Genomic DNA, 18,766 nt, shown 5'->3' with positions numbered 1-18,766 from the left:
AATTCTGCCAGCAGCACTGCTTGACCGCAGGAATTGGCCAGCAGGCAGTAGCTCCCCAACAGTTCCATGCCAGGGTATGGGGCCCAGCAGAGCAGCCTGCCGATTGTGATCCTCAACTTCCATCCAAATACACTGACTACAAAGATGTATTTGGAAAAAAGATGCCGACGCCCTGCCCCCACACAGAGACTGACTGCCCAATTGAGCTACAACCAGGGACAAACATTCCGTTTGGGCGTATATATGCCATACCAGAGCCTGAACCAACAGTGCTGTGCACCTACCTTCAGGAAAACCTAGACAAGGGCTTTATTCATAAATCCACGTTGTCTTCTGGAGCACCAGTCCTCTTTGTTTAAAAAGAAGGATGAGAGCTTCCAACCATGTGTTGACTATTGGGCCTAAATCAGGTCACCATTAGAAACTGGTACATCTTGCCACTAATCCCCAAACTAATGGACTATGTGAGTACTGGCTGGGTGTACACAAAGCTATACCAGAGGGCCTACAACCTAGTACATGTTAGAGCTGGGGATGAACTGAAGACCACATTTTGAATGAGTTATGGTCACTTTGAGTATCTTGTGATGTCCTTTGGGTCAACATATGCACCTGTGATGTTCCAGCATTTTAACAACAATGTACTCCAAGACATTCTTGACCAATACATGGCAGCATATCTGGATACTTATTTTCTCAGATAATGTCGAACAGTTCATGTGTGTCCATGCATGTATTCCATCCTGGAGAGGCTACGCAAACATGGCTATGTCAAACTAGGAGAATGTGTTTTCTATCAGTCTTCTATAGGATGAACCCTAGGAATTCTATCTCCAGCTGTTATCATAATTGACCCATGCAAGGTAAAGGGAGTCCCTGAGTGGGCTGTGGCACAGAAGGTCTGCGACTTGGGGTTTGCAAACTTCTATCTGTGGTTCATCCTGAAGTTCTCGGAGCGGATCACCCCTCTCACTGTCCTACTCCACCAAAAAAAATAGGTTCCTCTGGTCTCCCGAGGCCTAGTAGGCCTTTAAACAATTAAAACTAACATTTACCACACTTTCCACATTGGTTCATCCCAATACCACACAAGCCTTCATCCTTGAGGAAGATGCTTCCAACTTAGCAATCAAAGCAGTGCTGTCCCAAAGGCATGGCCCTCAACAACTCCTACATCCGTGTGCCTTCTTTTCCAGAAAACTCACACCCATGGAGCAAAACTATGACATGTGAGACCAAGAATTCCTGATGATTAAAACCACTTTTGAAGAGTGGCACCACTATCTAAAAGGGGCCTGGTATCCTTGACTATCTGCATAGGGCCAAGGCCCTTAACCAACGACAACTCTGGTGGGCCTTATTCTTTGTGCTCTTTAATTTCGTAATTTCCTATCACCCAAGAACCAAAAACAGCAAGGCTGATGCTTTTCCTGGAAGGGCAAGTATTACACTGACTTTATGGACCCTAACCTGAAATCCTCCTGCATCCTCAAGCCTCATAACTTTCTTGGTGCAGCTCCCCAAGACCTGCTCACCCTGATAAGATCAGCCTCAACCATGGGATCTCTGGAGTCGAGCAGGAAGCCGTAAATAAGGAAACCCATGCGGTTCAAGATGGGCTAATTGATGTAAAAGGTCATATATATGTTCTCCTCGGGCCTCTGAGGACTACCTCCCTACAGGTATGCCATGACTCTCCCCTGGCAGGAAATTTTTGTCACTTTAAAACTCAGCACATCATTTCCTCTGTCTTCTGGCTTTGCATATGAGACATAGTGCTGGCCTACCTGGCTTCATTCAATGTATGTGTCTGCTTCAAGTTGGCCCATCAATAAAACCCTGGGACTCCTGCAACCCCTCAAGATTCTACCTGGCCCCTGGACTATCACTGCATTAAAATTTGTAGTAGAACTACCCAAGTCCAATCAGTTCATGACCATCCTGAACGTCATGAACAACTTCACAGAGATGGAACACTTCATCCCTGGCACTGCCAACTCTCCTCCCAGGAAACCGCCTGGCTCTGGGTAGACCAAGTTGTCCACCTCCATGGCCTCCCAGAGAGCATTGTCTCTGACCAAGGAACATAATTTGTCTCCCACTCCTGGCAAGAAGCTCTCTTTCTGGATTTTGGGCATCTGCTCCTGACTCCCCTCTGCCTATCACCCTCAGACTAAGGGTCAAGCTGAAAGAACCAACCAGATCCTGGAGCAGTATCTTCGGTGTGATATCAATTTCCACCAACTTGTCCTTGCTGCTGCCTCAGACAGAGTTTGTATACAATAACACAGAATATGTGTCTATAGGGCAAAGCCCCCTTTTTTCGAATTATGGGTTCCATTCCCAGTTCTATCCAAAGCCACCCACAACTTCCCACAATCCAGTAGCCCTGGATTGAATACATCAGCTACACCAAACCCAAATTGAGCAAAAAGTTCACCTGGAGGGTGCCCAAAAGAGCTACAAACAATACCACCAATGACAGGAGGGGCCTGCCCTGTCAATAAGGCTAGGTCTACACTACCCGCCTGAATCGGCGGGTAGAAATCGACCTCTCGGGGATCGATTTATCGCGTCCCGTTGGGATGCGACAATCGATCCCCGAATCGGCGCTCTTACTCCACCAGCGGAGGTGGGAGTAAGCGCCGCCGACAGAAAGCCGCAGAAGTCGATTTTGCCGCCGTCCTCACAGCGGGGTAAGTCGGCTGTGATATGTCGAATTCAGCTACGCTATTCACGTAGCTGAATTTGCGTATCTTAAATCGACTCCCCCCTGTAGTGTAGATGTACCCTAAGACACAAAAAACATATGAACAGGCTATCTCGTAAATTAGACTACCAGATCCTTGGCCCCTACTGAATTTGCTGGCAAATTAATCCTGTTGCCTTTGAACTCGACTTGTCCTGTTCTCTCCGAATGTACCCCATTTTCCACATATCACTCCTGAAGCGCCACCTTCCAGACCCATTCCCTCACCATTTTGAACTCCAATCTACCCACCTGCCAGTCAGTATGTGTTCAGTACCACAATGAGTACATCTTCCAAGAAATCTTTGATACCAAAATTAGGCAGGGGAAACACTGGTATTTTGTGGATTGGGAAGGCTATGGTTTTGAAGAGCGCTCCTGGGAAATAACAGAAAACATACATGCTCCTAACCTGGTAAATGCTTTCCAGCAGAACCATTCTGAAAAACCTGGCCACAACCACCCAGAGGGCACACTAGGGGTGAGAGTGATGTGGGGGAATCACAGGCCTTGAACCTGGGTTCTCAGGCAGTGCACAGACCACAACTGCCACCCAGCAACTCAGCTAAGTAACTAGGGGAGGTCTAGTGAAGGATGAGCTTGCAGAGGGCCCCGCCCCCAAAGCTCTCAATTTTGGGGACCATCCAGCCCCTCAGTTGGCTGAGGAGTGCTATATTAACCAGGAAGTAACAACAGGAAATTGTCTGAGAAATTAGAGGAATCCTTGGCTGGCTACTACTATGGACTCCTCCTGCTTACCTGACTCCCAAGTCCTGCATTCCTGCCTGCTCCCGGTTCCTGCTTCACCACCTGCTCCTGGTTCCTGTCTTCCTATCCCAGACTCCCGTCTACCCACAGTTCCTGCTGTCCTACCCTACACCAGGCCACTCTTCCTCTGCCTTACCCCAGATGGATGGTGTCTCTGGTTCTGCCCCCTGGCTTGGTATCTGATGTCATCTTCAGTTTTGAGCCACAGCTCCAACCACTAGGTCTGACTCCTGCTCCAATCACTAGGCATGACTGCCCACACCTTGGTCACTGAAACCGGGCAGTTTTAATGTCCCTCTGCTGCGAGAATTGTGCAAAGCAGCCTGAGGGCTTATCTACACAGGATGTTAATGTACAGCAGCCCAATGTGTAAATCTACAGCTCCCTGGGCTGCCATGTACTTACTCACCATGGGGACCCTGCACTAATAGTTCAGTAGCACATTTTGATGTATTCCTGTTTCAAACAGTAATATTTCAATGCGCACTATAGAACTTTTAGTGCACAGCAGCAGGGTCCATAGAGGCTAGTGCACTGTAGATTTACACCCTGATTTGCAGCACACTAACTGTGTAGCCAAGCCTTTAGTGTAGGCCCAGGATCTAGTTGATAATACTTACACTACATTTTATTTTAATATAGTTTGTTCTGGTGATTTCTGTAGACATAGAATTGTACTTATAGTACATAGGTCTACATAGAAATATTCAGGAATAATGCACAATTGGTTGAAAAAAGTTATCCATTCCTTTTATCCCAAATATAGGGAAGACAGTTCATAGAATTTGGGACACATATGTGCTTGGCTAACTGCAATCTATTTCTAAAAGTAGTGTGAAAAAAAACCCCTGTGCTACACTGTACAGTCAATAAACCATGCTCTGATGTCCTTATTTGCACCATTGTTAGTAATTATTTGTACTGCTTTATAATAATAGCAAGGCAGCAGTAATATTTTTAACCCATAAGCCAAAAGATTTAAAACTCAAAGGATACAAATTGCAACAGTATAGAAGTTTCCCTTTACAGATTTCAAATATACTTGGACAACATAGGGCTTCCAAGTTTTGCTCCCACTGAAAATCAATGGCAATATTGCCACTGATTTCAGTTGAATCAGAACCTATGCGTAGTCTTTTAAAAAAAAGTCCTGAGTGCTTTGACATCCACACTGATTTGGTATTTTGTGTCTGTTTTGTATAAGCAAAATTTAATTTACTTACTCTTCCTGGAAGTCCTGGAAGACCTTGTGTGCCCTTGTCTCCCTGAACAGAAAAACAATTTACATTTTTAAACTCAAGTACCACACAATGAAAACTGATCTATCAATGGCATTCCATTAGCTTTCTAGTCTTATACATGGAGACTTTATCTTCTAACAATTTACTAACTGAACAAGATCAATATAGAATCCACTTTACAAGTGCAAATTTGGGCCGGATTCATGTACATGGACCCCTTCTTCTGCACAAACTCACAAAATACAAAGAAGTATGCAGCCAATTAATTGGGGCAGTATGTTCAGTATTTTTCTTAATGAGGAGACATGCACTGTTTTATACTAAGTTACATTTATTATTATAGGCAGGTCTGGTAGCACTACCTATTATTAAGGTGCTGACACTTCCCATTATAAGACCCTGTTTTCCATTGCATATAACTTTGCCAAACTGTAGCTGTTTGGGATGAAATTTTCCAAGGTAGGTGTCTGCTTCAGGCTGAATTTTTGGGGAAAATTTCAACCAAAATGAGAATTATGCTAGGGAACCATATATAATTTTGCCCATGGTAAAAAATTCGGACAACTTTTTACCTGGAGAGCTCTAGTTCCCCCATACTTCGGAGCAGGGTCTTGAAAATTGTCAGGGGGTGGCACTTATGTCATGGCTGTACTTTTTGCTATCCCTGTTAAAATCTGCCCAAATCTGGCCAAGTTATAAGACTTTGAAAAAAAATCAGTTCACACGCGCTTAGGAGAGACTTCTTAGATTTTAGGAGCTTAAATCTCCAAAGATTCCATCCTCATCGAGCGTGATTGAGCCTCTCACAGCTCCTAGTGCTAATCAAGCTGTGCATCCCTACAAGCAAATTGAGCATGATCTTTCCAGACCAGGGGTACAAACACAAAGCTATACTTTCTCTGTAATGGCTGTTTCCAGTTACTCTAGGCCACGGTACAGTTGGGCACTGGATCTGAGAGCAGGGAGTCTGTCTCTTGTGCTCTCAGTGCCCTTCATGCTGGCTCCCAGACAACGGGAAGGAGAAAGTATGATTTGAATGCAGAGGATACAAAAGCCAGACTGGGAAGAAAGAAAAGAGTAGATTGGGACGAAGAGTCTGGGACTGGAGTGGGGGGCAGAGAGAAGAGAGACACTGTGACTGGGTGGGCAAAGGCAATGGGACTCAAAGCTGGAGGTGGAGTGGGGCTGGTGTGGGAAAGAGGGAGACCATTTGATCGTGTAACTAATGACTACCATATTTCATATCCACAAGGAGACTGAAATAAGATTGCACAGGCAACTTTAATTCTAGCATTTCCTAACTTTTGAATGATTGACTTTGCAATCTTAATAATGTTTTTTAACATAGCTTTTTCCTGTGTGTAATATGTAACTGGTTACTGTAAGCTATGAATGCAAGATATTAGCTATTAATTTTGCCCCAAAGAGATAACATATAATTACTTACCTTAGGACCAGGGTCACCTGGTAGTCCTGGAACTCCAAACCCACCATCCTCACCCTATGTGTATATTGGGGTGGGAGAGGAGAGAAAAAACAAATCAGACACAATAAATACAGTTGCACCTTATTAGTGATAGTGTCTCAGTTTAAATCCTCAAACTGATCACTTTTTCAACACAAAAGGCAATTTATCTAAATAATTCTGAAATCTGCTGGAATCAGTCCACCGTTTTCATTTTTCTTATTTTTGCATACAATGGAATCACACATTTAATATAGAAGACAATTTTTTCTTTTAAAAAGCTAAAGAGTGATATTAAAAATGCAGTGAAACATACAGTGTTTCCTTTTGGTCCTTGCTCGCCATCTTTTCCAGGTTTTCCCTGTAAAGCACAAAATTCCACATTATTGAATCATGAACATCAAATTTATATCATTTCTGCACACATTGCCTGAAACATTAAAACTAAGAATCCAGCAATATAATGAGTTCATGAATCCTCTTTTCACCGCTAACAGTGCATGATGTATGACAATGGGCAAAAATATGACCACTGAGGATGTTTATTTCCCAGCATGCTGATAATTTAGAGCAGTAGTTCTCAAACTTTTTATATTGGGAACTCATTTCACACAGCAAGCCTTTGAGTGTGATCCCCACCCCTTATAAATTAAAATTGGGGGTAATTTAATTTTAATGTAATTTTAATTTAACAGGGGCTCAGGTTGTCAGTCCCGCCAGACACAGGTTGACAGCTCACACCCCCAGGTAATAACCTCGCAACACCTTGAGGGATCATGACCCTCAGTTTGAGAACCCCTGGTCTAGAGTCAAACGCAGAGCTGCAGATCTCCCCATGTTGCTCAGATGGTATTTTAGTAGACAATTAACATTGTTCTTATTTTATTTATTATATAATCAAATTTTATCTCCTATATTCCTTTTGTTTGTTTCTTTCTTTTAGGAATGACTGTGCATAAATACCATGAATGACAGGTGTTTCCGAAATAATGGTGATTAGGCAAATTAGCTGGCACATATATGTTTCTTTTGCTCTCCGTTTTACTTTCTGATCTCTGGGGGTGATTTTTCAAATCAGTAAAAAAAATAGCTAAAAGCCTGATCAACCTGCTCAAACTAAGCATGCACATTTCTTTTCTTTTAGGATTTGTACATACGGTATTTGTTTTTTACTGTAGGTATTTTTATTCCCCTCCCCCCCATTGGTCCCTTAGTGGATGTTTTATTATTTTATCAAATTTAGCTATTAAAACTATTGTTTTAAAAGAGGTGTGAGGCAGATTCTAAACTCACTGATGTGTGGAATGCATTTCGATGTCACTGGAAGTTCCATGATTAGAACAAGTAAGAAATACGGAATGCCCTGAACAATGATTTTGATGTTTGCACATTTTGCTAAATTAGCCACACAAGGCTATTCAGAATACTGTACCTCTATTTCTTCCATTTACTGCCAGAGAGGATTTCACATCTCATATTTTGTATGTGTTTGTTAATATGGGTCTCAAAAAAAGCATGAATTCTTTTGTGTGTGGTTTAATTCCTCTATTTGTAACACTTTGAAAGTAAATGCAAATCTATTGTCAGCAATATAAGGATTAGTTCTTAGTTAACGCTAGACTATCAACGGCATCAGTAACTGATTTATAATATTTTATTTTTTACATCAGGACTATAGTGTTTTATTTGTCAATTGTGCCTTTCATTCTAGGGTTAGATAATATTTATATGTGTATGTGCAATAGAGTACAAATGATTTATGAAATGGTTATAACTAGTAAACAAATCACTACAAACAATTACCACATTTTAAGAGTAATTTTTTTATAAATTGTTTACTGCCTATATATTTAAAAACACTTAGGCTATCTTAAATTGTATTAAGAAAATAGATTGGCACAGAATATATAAAGAGACATTGGACTAATACAGGGATCAGCAACCGGGAACTGCGGCCAATGGGAGCTGCGGGAGTGGCACCTGTGGGTAGAGACAGTGCGCAGAGCTGCCTGGCCACACCTCCACCTAGGAGCAGCAGGGACATGTCGCCGCTTGCGGGGAGCCGTCCGAGGTGAATGCCGCCTGGATCCAGCACCCGAAAACCACTCCTGTGCCCCAACCCCATGCCCCGAGCCCTCTCAATGAAGCTCAGTTTTTATTGATAAAATACTGTATACTTACTCGTGGGCCAGGTTTCCCAGGTTCACCTTTTTCCCCTTTGATATTTGAGCCTGGATCTCCCTTAAGAACACAAACCAGATTAATTATACTGTATTTTTTGTTGTACATTTTATTTTAATTATAAGCCATTAAGACACATAAAGTCCTTTAAGGCATGGTCACCATTGGGTTTGGTAAAATCTTTTAAGCAAACAAAATGATTACATAATACTTACTTTAATCCCTGTATCACCTTTTTCACCTTTTTCACCCTAATGAAATTAGAAAACAATGAAAATCAATATATGGAAAAATTATCCATAATCCACTTCTGCTATAAATCATTTATTTCCTCTTTGTCAGATACAGTACCTTGTTTCCAAAGTCTTCTAGAGACACGTGACTTATTTATACAGGTATTATCATATTCACAGATTATCTCTGTACAAATTCTTCAGATACTTACAGGAAGAGCATTAAACTTTATTTAGGACAGTTAAAACATGGACCAAGTTTGCATAATTGGCATTAGATTGCTTATAACACTGGTTTCTCTGTCTTTCTTTAGTAACCTTGTCCCCACAGTCTTTAAACAAAGAAACTAGGAGTCCAATATTGTAAGGACTAAGTAATATTTTCTCACCGTCATTCCATTTATGAGAATGTACTCTTTCTTGCTGTCATGTGGGACAGGTCCTGGTGTGCCCAGCTCTCCTTGTTCACCCTATTGACACAAAATTCAGGATTATTAATGTAATTAGAAAGAATATTTATACTGAGAACATTCATAAATATGTAAGTTTCTGAAGAATTTGTACAGGGATAATCTGTTGTATTCGAAAGCATTTCAAACAGAGAGGCTTACCTTATCACCTTTTGGTCCTTGAAAACTCAAGCCCATCTGACCCTGATGAAAAAATTATACATGTATTAATGCATTAGCCAACTTTCCTTTTATAAATATATATGTGTAAGAATTTTATAAATGTGGTAGATTTGGCCCCAAATCTAACCTCCTGTTTATTCAAATATGGAAAGTCCTCGAGGCCCATATATTTTTCTCCTGACTTAAAAGTTAATTAGCCATAAGCCTGAATTGTTGTTAATATTTTATTATTAATTTCTGGTCATGCCTGGAATGTGCTCGACATTTTTGAAACGGCATACAAAGGCATAGGTCCAGCCATGAGGAGATAATCACATTATTTTTGTGAAAAACAAACAGAGATGGAGGATGAGGAGCAGGGAAACATACAATTAAGGGGGCTATAAGATTATAACATAGCTTTAATGACAACTAAAATATAGCTATATGTGTGCAGGCAAATATTTAAATGGACAAATCTCTCACTCTTTCTGACAAAAACTCTCTTTTTCCCACCTACCTCTCTTTCGAGACAGATATATAGAAGCAGAAACAATCCCAAATGACCTTATAAACATGTCATTATATTTATCTTATTTTTCCTGTCTTTAGCTCAACCATATGTTCACTTTGACAAGTCGGGCAATGGTAGGACTGCAGAAGGCATGGGAGATGTGGCTTCCAAATAAATATTTGGCTATGATCAATGGGACCACTGTACATCCCACAGGATCTCTGCCCTAATGTTGGCTTTCCCTTTACCTGTGCACTCAGTGCAGTCCCACAAACCCTGTGAATACCTGAAACAGTCCTATTTAGGGCATGATAGTCCCAAGTTCTTTGCACTCGAACCGTACAGTTGCTGGGGCTGAAAAAATATGCAACTGTTGGTTTGGTTTTTGTATGTGTGCACTTCCTGCCTCTGGATGCCAGAGATCACTGCAGCTACTACAACTGGGTGGCCAGAAGCTGTCTTTCCTCTGGTCCTGACTCCTGCAGAGAGTCAGCCCCCAGCAGCAGTTTCAACTTAGTTCTGCCTTCGGAGAGGTGGCATCAAATGGAGACAACAAATGGGGAGAGGAGTAAGCCCCATGAGAGAGATGGAGGAACATGGAATTCCACTATGTTGGACAAAGCAAGACACATTAAAGGTGGCAGAGAGGAAATGTAAAGGGGGACACCACAGATCGGGGCTGGAAGATGGAGGGAAGTTTGGAAGGAGAGGAGAATAGTCCCCAGTGGAATGCCAGAGGAGGTAGCAGGCCACTCCACTCCCCCACCACATACTACTCAATGCCACCCTGCCACAATCATCAAGAGGATGGGGGCAATCCAGAGCCTGTTGAGGGCAGGAGTGGCTGTGGGCTGGTAAGAGATCAGCCAGAGGTTTGTTTAGAATGTTCATGCACACTAGTGGGGTGGGAGGTGGAGATCTCCCTTCAGTTGACTTATACCAACAAAGACTCTGATTCTTCCAGATGCAACATCAAAATGCAATATATGGAACAAAGGCAGATGGCAAATGATGACTAATGCCCATTATGCCAAGATGTACTATTTTTATTTTTATATTTACCTTGCAGTCTACTCCTCCTCTGCACACTCCCTATCATTTTCTATCATAACGCATATTGCAAGGTCTTTAGGGAAAGCATTGTCTTTTTAATAAGTGTGTGTATAGGGCATAGCACAATGAGGTCCTGATCCTTACGATCACTCCCTCTCCCCCCCCCCCCGCCCTCCCTTTCCCCACATACATGAATGAAATTCTCATGAACATTTTAGTGGCATTTCAATGACAAATTTTGACTGACAAATTTTGAAATTTTCAACCAGTTCTGAATAAATAATACAAATAATAGAATATAGCACGTAGTGGTGTTTTGGTCTGGTAGGAGAGCATATCTTAAAAAATAGCCTACCAAACCATACCTTTTTTGACGCCCTGGTAATTAAGATACAATATTTTATATAAAGACACAAGACTGCACAGAACATTTGAAGACTAGCATGTGAAAAAAATAACTCAAATATTTGCAGCTACAGTACTGTCTATGAAAATCCATACCTTCTCACCCGGATCACCCCGTGGGCCTGGGGGACCCTATAAGACAGGACATTTTATTAGACTGCATGCTAAACATTACATGTAATGTTTTCTGTTTACCACAGACATTAAAAATGCACCGTTCTACTGGTGTCTTCATTTTAATGGAGAAAGATCAATATAATGTTTTTAGTACTTTCTAACTTCCAGAATTTGTCTAAGATCTTACAATAGAGGTGCGATATTGCAGTTAAGAAGTGCTGGAGCTGGTCACTACATGGACAAGAGACACTCATAGCAAACTGCAGGTGCTGCAGGGAGTGGTGCTGGTGATTCAATAGGTAGCACTCTTCCCTTTGATTCATGCTTGAACCAGTTCCCCAACCTTAGCACATCTGTAACAAGGTGCCATTTTTCAGATGAGATGTATTTTACACTGAGTCATACCTTGCTCCCTTTTTACACAGCAGTTTTGCAGTGCAGATTCCACAGCAGTGGATTTATAACAGATTGCCCTGAATGTAGCTCACTATGATAGGAAACATAAATAGTGCTGAAAGAACAGGAATACTTGTGGCACCTTAGAGACTAACACATTTATTAGAGCATAAGCTTTCGTGGACTACAGCCCACTTCTTCGGATGCATATAGAGTGGAATAAATATTGAGGATATATATATATATTGGCCTCTCAGAGTTGGTAAGACAACTCCCACCTGTTTATGCTCTCTGTATGTGTGTGTATATATCTCCTCAATATTTATTCCACTCTATATGCATCCGAAGAAGTGGGCTGTAGTCCACGAAAGCTTATGCTCTAATAAATTTGTTAGTCTCTAAGGTGCCACAAGTATTCCTGTTCTTTCTGCGGATACAGACTAACACGGCTGCTACTCTGAAACCTGTCATAAATAGTGCTGATTTTTAAAAATAGGATTAACTGGTCCCTGCTTGCTGGTATCTGTGGTATTCTAAAGGCCATAGAGGCAGAGAACATATTCTGACATCTACTACACCTGTCAACGTATCAAGTAGTTCAGGTGTCTTGAACATTTGGAATTTACCACAATAGGAGACCTTCTACTTGGGAAGAGATTGCCTTTCCTTTGTAGCTGTTCCTAATGGTACCTCTAGGACAATCTCAGAAACTATTTTGATTTAGATTAGGTTGTGGGACCAGCAACACATTTTCCATGGATTCAAGAGGGGAAAGTATAAAAGCCTATTACAAAACTGTAGAATAGGGGCCAGATTCTAACAGCCACTGAAGTAAATTAGAGTTATTTGCATCCTGCAGAAGCAATCCCCTGGAGTCCAAGGTCACACAGAAGATGTGTGGTATAGTAGGGACTGAACCTGAGTTGCCCAAATAGTAGGTTAGTGTCCTAACTACTGTACCATTCATCCCCAATACATTAATCATTTAGAACTTTTTTAATAAAGCAGCATTACATAAATCATCATAAAATGACACTTACTGGAACTCCTGAAATCCCTGGTGGCCCGATGGGGCCTTGGAGCCCTGGCAATCCTTGTATACCCTGTATATAAAAAGGAGCCATTAAAAAGAGATACTGATTGGGCAATTTAATGATGCATATATATATTATCTGGCTATACTGAAAGGACGGGGGACACCTGATATGATTCTAATCAGGCTGCAACTTTATTATTGGATGTCTGGGATCACCTGGCAGATAAAAGTGTACAGTGCAGGTAACCCCATGTTCATTCAGTATCTACCCAGGGGGCTTCTGCCAGCCCCCCCTTTTCCATCCTGGTCCCCAAGCCAACTCATTTCTGGGACCTTATCATCCCCCCACTTGAACGAGGGTTAAGGTGGGTTAGAAGAAAGGGGCCTGGCTCCCTGCCATACCAGACATAGGAGCCCTGAAACCCCCTGTTCCACACCTTTAACCAACACCTAATTTTTAAGTCCTTTACCAAGCCATATTATCTAGTCACTGTATCCCTTCCCTGTGGAGTACCTTCCCTGGACATCCACCCCACACTTACACAAAGAGTCGCAACACATAGCTTAACTCCCTTCACACCTCACCTCAACAAAGCTCTCCCTGAACCCGCTGTGGGGAAGGCAAAAAAAAAAAAAAATCTCACTCCACCTAGTCCAATCTGGTGGTGAGAGACAAATTCCTCCCAGCCTCCCTGAAAAGGAGCAGCTCGTGCAATGCCCACAGCAGGGCCTAACCAAACCTGGCATTTTGCCACCTTCTATCCCCCCCCCCCCCCCCCGGGAAAAAGGGTTCTACTGTCAGGGCTTGCCCCCTTTTAAACTCCTCAGTCAGGGCACAATGCTGACCTAACTCCCCTTTTGCAGCAGCTTCAGAGTCTTTCTCTTCCTCCTCTCTCCCCATAAAGCACTGTTCTCTCTCCTTCGGCAAGCCGGACAACGCCCCACCCCGATTTAAAGGTGCGGTGGGGGTTTTAGTTAAGACTTACTGGTAGCCCAGGGAGGCCAGGATAACCTTTTTCACCTTTTAGCACATTTGATGGTAAAAACCCAATCACTTCACCTGGGTCTCCCTATCATAGGGGAAGAAAAAAAAATAAAGTTGAATTATATATATATGCACACAAATAAAAACATTCATTCCAAAACACTGACATTAAGACTGGAGAAAAGCACTAACATAACATCTACACAGTCTTTTGGAATCATTTGGGAAGTGTACAAAAATGGTTGGCATTTTACTTGTTTGAATTGATTTAAAGATACCACAAGGAAGCTGTTGTCATTTTTAACAGCCCTTCAGTGTCAGGTATCCTTGAAATATTCAGTAAAGATTCCAGTACCCATCTTAACTTTTCCCCTTACTTTCCACTTATTGGTGGGAAAATCCCCCTAGTTGCTCATCAGATACTATCTGAGTATCTGGCCTGTGTGCCGGAAACATTTGGAGGTTTTACAGGCAAGGAAGCCTCCTTCCTAGGCTGTCAAGTATCCAGGGGTAGCCGTGTTAGTCTGTATCTACAAAAACAACAAGGAGTCTGGTGGCACCTTAAAGACTAACAGATTTATTTGGGCATAAACTTTTGTGAGTAAAAACCTCACTTCTTCACTTGAAGTGAGGTTTTTACCCACGAAAGCTTATGCCCAAATAAATCTGTTAGTCTTTAAGGTGCCACCAGACTCCTTGTTGTCTTCCTAGGCTGTGATCTCTGGCCATTTATACAACCTTGAGACTGCAATAGTCCCCATGACCACAGCACTTTACCTCTATGTGGGAGCAGCGGATGGTAAATCAGTGTAGTTACACATACTCCAGACCTGCCCCTCCCTCAACCTACATTTTCTCCAAAACCTCCTGCATAGTGGTGCACTGAGAGCCAACACTGAGCTGTGCTTTGTGGCATGTAGAGATGGGAAGACACAACCTTCACGGGCTCCCTGAATCCTGCCCCCATCCTGTCCTGTTGAACCATACCAGTTGTGCTGAGTCCATAGACCTCCATGATTCAAGAAGGATTTACTTACTAGTGCGGTTTTTCATTACACTCCAGATTCTACAATACCAATGAAAACAGTGGAACTTCCTACAGAGCAGGGTACTCCTCAATATAAGTAAAGGTGGCAAAATCTGACCATATGATGAACCATATGTAGGCTCAGGTTTGCCACCATTATTCATATTGAGAAGTACCATACTTGATTTCAAATCAACTACTTAGAATCACATAATTGTAGGACTGGAAGGGACCTGGAGAAATCCTCTAGTCCAGTCCCCTGCACTAAAGGCAGGACTAAGTATTATCTAGACCATCCCTGACAGGTGTTTGTCTAACCTGCTCTTAAAAATCTCCAATGATGGAGATTCCACAACCTCCCTAGGCAATTTATTCCAGTGCTTAACCACCCTGAGAGTCAGGAGGTTTTTCCTAATGTCCAACCTAAACCGTCCTGGCTGCAATTTAAGCCCATTGCTTCTTGCCCTATCCTCCTCCTTGTAATAACCTTTTATGTACTTGAAACCTATTATCATATCCCTCCTCAGTCTTCTCTTCTCCAGACTAAACAAACCCAAGTTTTTCTATCTTCCCTCATAGGTCATGTTTTCTAGTACTTGAATCATTTTTGTTGCTCTTCTTGGACTTTCTCCAATTTGTCCATATCTTTCCTGAAATGTGGCACCCAGAACTGGACACAATACTCCAGTTGAGGCCTGATCAACGCAGAGTAGAGCAGAAGAATTACTTCTCATGTCTTGCTTACAACACTCCTACTACTACATCCCAGAATGATGTTTGCTTTTTTTGCAACAGTGTTACACTGTTGACTCATATTTAGCTTGTGATCCTCTATCCCCAGATCCCTTTCCACTGTATTTCTTCTTAAGCAGTCATTTCCCATTTTGTGTGTGTGCAACTGATTGTTCTTTCCTAAGTGGAGCACTTTGCATCTGTCCTTATTGAATTTCATCCTATTTAGTACAGACCATTTCTCCAGTTTGTCCAGATCATTTTGAATTTCAATCTTAACCTCAAAAGCACTTGCAACCCCTCTCGGCTTGGCATCGTCTGTAAACTTTACAAGTGTAGTCTCTATGCCATTATCTAAATCATCAGTGAAGATATTGAACAGAACCAGACCCAACACCGATCCCTGCAGGACCCCACTTGATATGCCCTTCCAGCTTGATTGTGAACCACTGATTACTACTCTCTGGGAATAGGTTTCCAACCGGTTGTGCACCCACTTTATAGTTCCATCTAGGTTATATTTTCCTACTTTGTTTATAAGGTCATGTGAGATAGTATCAAAAGCTTTACTAAAGTCAAGATACACCACATCTACCACTCCCCTGGCCCCCATCCACAAGGCTTGTTACCCTGTCAAAGAAAGCTAATAGGTTGGTTTGACACAATTTGTTCTTGACAAATCCATGCTGACTGTTACTTATCACCTCACCTTATTATCTTCTAGGTGTCTGTAAACTCTGATTGCTGAATTATTTGCTCCTTTATCTTTCCCATTACTGAAGTTAAGATGACTAGTCTGTAATTCCCCAAGTTGTCCTTATTCCCTTTTTTACAGATTGAGTACAATATTTTCCCTTTTCCAGTCCTCCAGAATCTCTCCCATCTTCCATGACTTTTCAATGATAATCAGTAATGGCTCAGATATCTCTTCTGTCAGCTCCTTGAGTATTCTAGGATGTATTTCATCAAGCCCTGATGACTTGAACACTTCTAACTTGTCTAAGTAATTTTTAACTTGTTCCTTTCCTATTTTATCTCTGATCCTACCTCATTTTCACTGGCATTCATTAAATTAGATGATTAAATTGCTACTAAACTTTTTGGTGAAAACTGAAACAAAAAAGTATTTTAGCTCTTCGGCCATTTCCACATTTTCTGTTTTTGTTCCCTCCACCCCAGGACTTATCCTGTCCTTGGTCTTCCTCTTGCTTCTAATGTATTTGTAGAATATTTTCTTGTTACCCTTTATGTCTCTAGCTAGTTCAATCTCATTTTGTGCCTTTGCCTTTCTAATTTTGTCTCTACGTGTGTTATTTGTTTATATTCATCTGTTGTAATTTGACCTAATTTCCACTTTTTGTTGGACTCTTTTTTGAGTTCCAGATAACTGAAGATCTCCTGGTTAAGCAAGGGTGGTCTCTTGCCACACTTGAATTGATCTAATCACTAACTTAAATCACACCTGGTTGCACCAGCTCTGAATTTAGCTATAGTGTGTCAAAATCCTATATAAAATGGTCAGGGGAACCCTAACAGCATAGAATAAATGCAGAATTTTTCTTGAAGTAAATCATAACTCCAAAATGTAATGGCCTGCAAAAAATGTGAGATTTTCCTTTGCAACAACAACTTATACCTAAAATAAGGCAATAATATTTATCCGAATTACTTATTGTAAATTAAGTTATTCACATCTTTGCTTCACTATTTGGTATCAAATGATGCCTTTTTCATAAATTCTGAACAAATCACAGCCCTTTGTGATTAAGTTATGTTGCTTCTAAAAGTTGTTTACCTATGCACACATGTATAGAAAAGAATAATTAAAGTGCATCAATGTTATTTTACCATGAGTCATTTCCTCCCATATGAGAGAAAGAGGCCAGGGTCTTTTTATGACTAAAAGTCTTGTCATGACAAAACTGTGATTACACTTATGATTTATATGCAAATTGCAGTTTCAAATTATATCCATTAATTTTATATTCATGTGTCAAATCCTTTCATAGTCACAGCATTTCATTCCTTAGAAAGACAAAGTAATACACATTTCATTACATAGAAAGTTAGTTTTTATAAATTAAATTTCAACTATTTGTTTAACAAATATAAGATCTTGGTCACGTTTTTGGCTGTTTTCCAAGGAGAGTCTTTGTGGAAAATTGACTGGAAAGCTGAAACGTTGGTGTTATCTCAAACCTGATAATGTCAAAATAAATGTATGCCTGAATCTTAAAAGTGAATTTAAGTCTTTATATTTCAGGGAGTGGGCATAAGACACCTGCTTAACAGCGACTTCTATTTTCCTTTAGGCCCTGATCCTGCAAAGATTTATACAAGTGCTTAAACTTTATGCACTATGAGAAGTCCCATGGCAGCTAATGGGACTACCTCACAGTGTACAGAAGTCAAGCATGTGTGTAAATCTTTGCCACATCAATACCTAAGGAAGGGCTGCTACTTTTGATGTGCATAGGTCATCTGATTTTTAACTTTTGAAAGCAATATATGAATGCATTTGATTTTAAAGACAAACGTACCTTAATTCCAGGAGATCCTGGAGGTCCCTGGAAAATAAATACTTAAAATGTATTATTTTTTCTCATACATATTATCAGTATTATACAATTTTTAATAGCATTTAAAATGTCAAAAATCAGAGTTAGAATGAATGAATTAGGTATCAAAATGTTTGCTTACTATTAACCCAACCAATCCAGGTAAACCTGGAGGACCAACAGGACCTATTTCACCCTAAAGGGAATAGAGAAATTGACTTTGTTTAGGAAACACAAGAATATTTTTTAAAAAAATATGTACAAGGAAATTGTTAAAAATGTAAACATCACCTTTGTGCCATTGCAACCTGGGATACCAGGTGGACCTGGTGGGCCATCTTGTCCAGGGATGCCCTGCCAATAGGAGAAAGCAGAAAAGTAATAAATGCTATATTAATCCTCACCTGATGTCACTAGTAAAACCGTGGAGTTCTTTGTAAATAAATATATGCTTCATACATACAGGAAGACCTGGGTTTCCTGGATATCCTGATACACCTGGTGGGCCCTGTAATTAATGAACATATATTAAAAAATATAAGTGAAGACATCAAAATTACCCAATAAAATACAAAAGTATGGACCTGATCTAATTATGGACCTTTTAGAGCTGATCAAAATATCTGGAAAACTTTCCCTGAACATTTTTTTGCAAAGACTTTTCATCAAAATTTCAATCACTCTATTGCAGTGTT

The 18,766-nt window shown here is 40.9% G+C and overlaps 1 protein-coding gene across 1 annotated transcript in view; it reads right to left on the bottom strand.

The window, feature by feature from the left end:
* Positions 1–18,766, bottom strand: part of COL4A1 (collagen type IV alpha 1 chain) — a 218,906-nt gene that overhangs the window by 75,591 nt on the left and 124,549 nt on the right. Inside the window, exons 5-18 of the mRNA XM_034774844.1 lie at positions 18,535–18,579; positions 18,363–18,425; positions 18,214–18,267; positions 18,054–18,080; positions 13,756–13,839; positions 12,774–12,836; positions 11,317–11,352; positions 9,249–9,290; positions 9,027–9,107; positions 8,620–8,655; positions 8,405–8,464; positions 6,540–6,584; positions 6,206–6,259; positions 4,741–4,782 (exon numbers count right to left, since the gene is read on the bottom strand). Of these exons, the coding sequence (XP_034630735.1) occupies positions 4,741–4,782; positions 6,206–6,259; positions 6,540–6,584; positions 8,405–8,464; positions 8,620–8,655; positions 9,027–9,107; positions 9,249–9,290; positions 11,317–11,352; positions 12,774–12,836; positions 13,756–13,839; positions 18,054–18,080; positions 18,214–18,267; positions 18,363–18,425; positions 18,535–18,579 (732 nt within the window). The remainder of the gene's footprint in view (positions 1–4,740; positions 4,783–6,205; positions 6,260–6,539; positions 6,585–8,404; positions 8,465–8,619; positions 8,656–9,026; positions 9,108–9,248; positions 9,291–11,316; positions 11,353–12,773; positions 12,837–13,755; positions 13,840–18,053; positions 18,081–18,213; positions 18,268–18,362; positions 18,426–18,534; positions 18,580–18,766) is intronic.

This window comes from Trachemys scripta, chromosome 1, assembly GCF_013100865.1.
Source record: "Trachemys scripta elegans isolate TJP31775 chromosome 1, CAS_Tse_1.0, whole genome shotgun sequence".
Classification (NCBI taxonomy): domain Eukaryota; kingdom Metazoa; phylum Chordata; order Testudines; family Emydidae; genus Trachemys; species Trachemys scripta.
The sequence above is the reverse complement of the archived record's forward strand: the minus strand, read 5'-3'. Positions and strand labels throughout refer to the sequence as shown.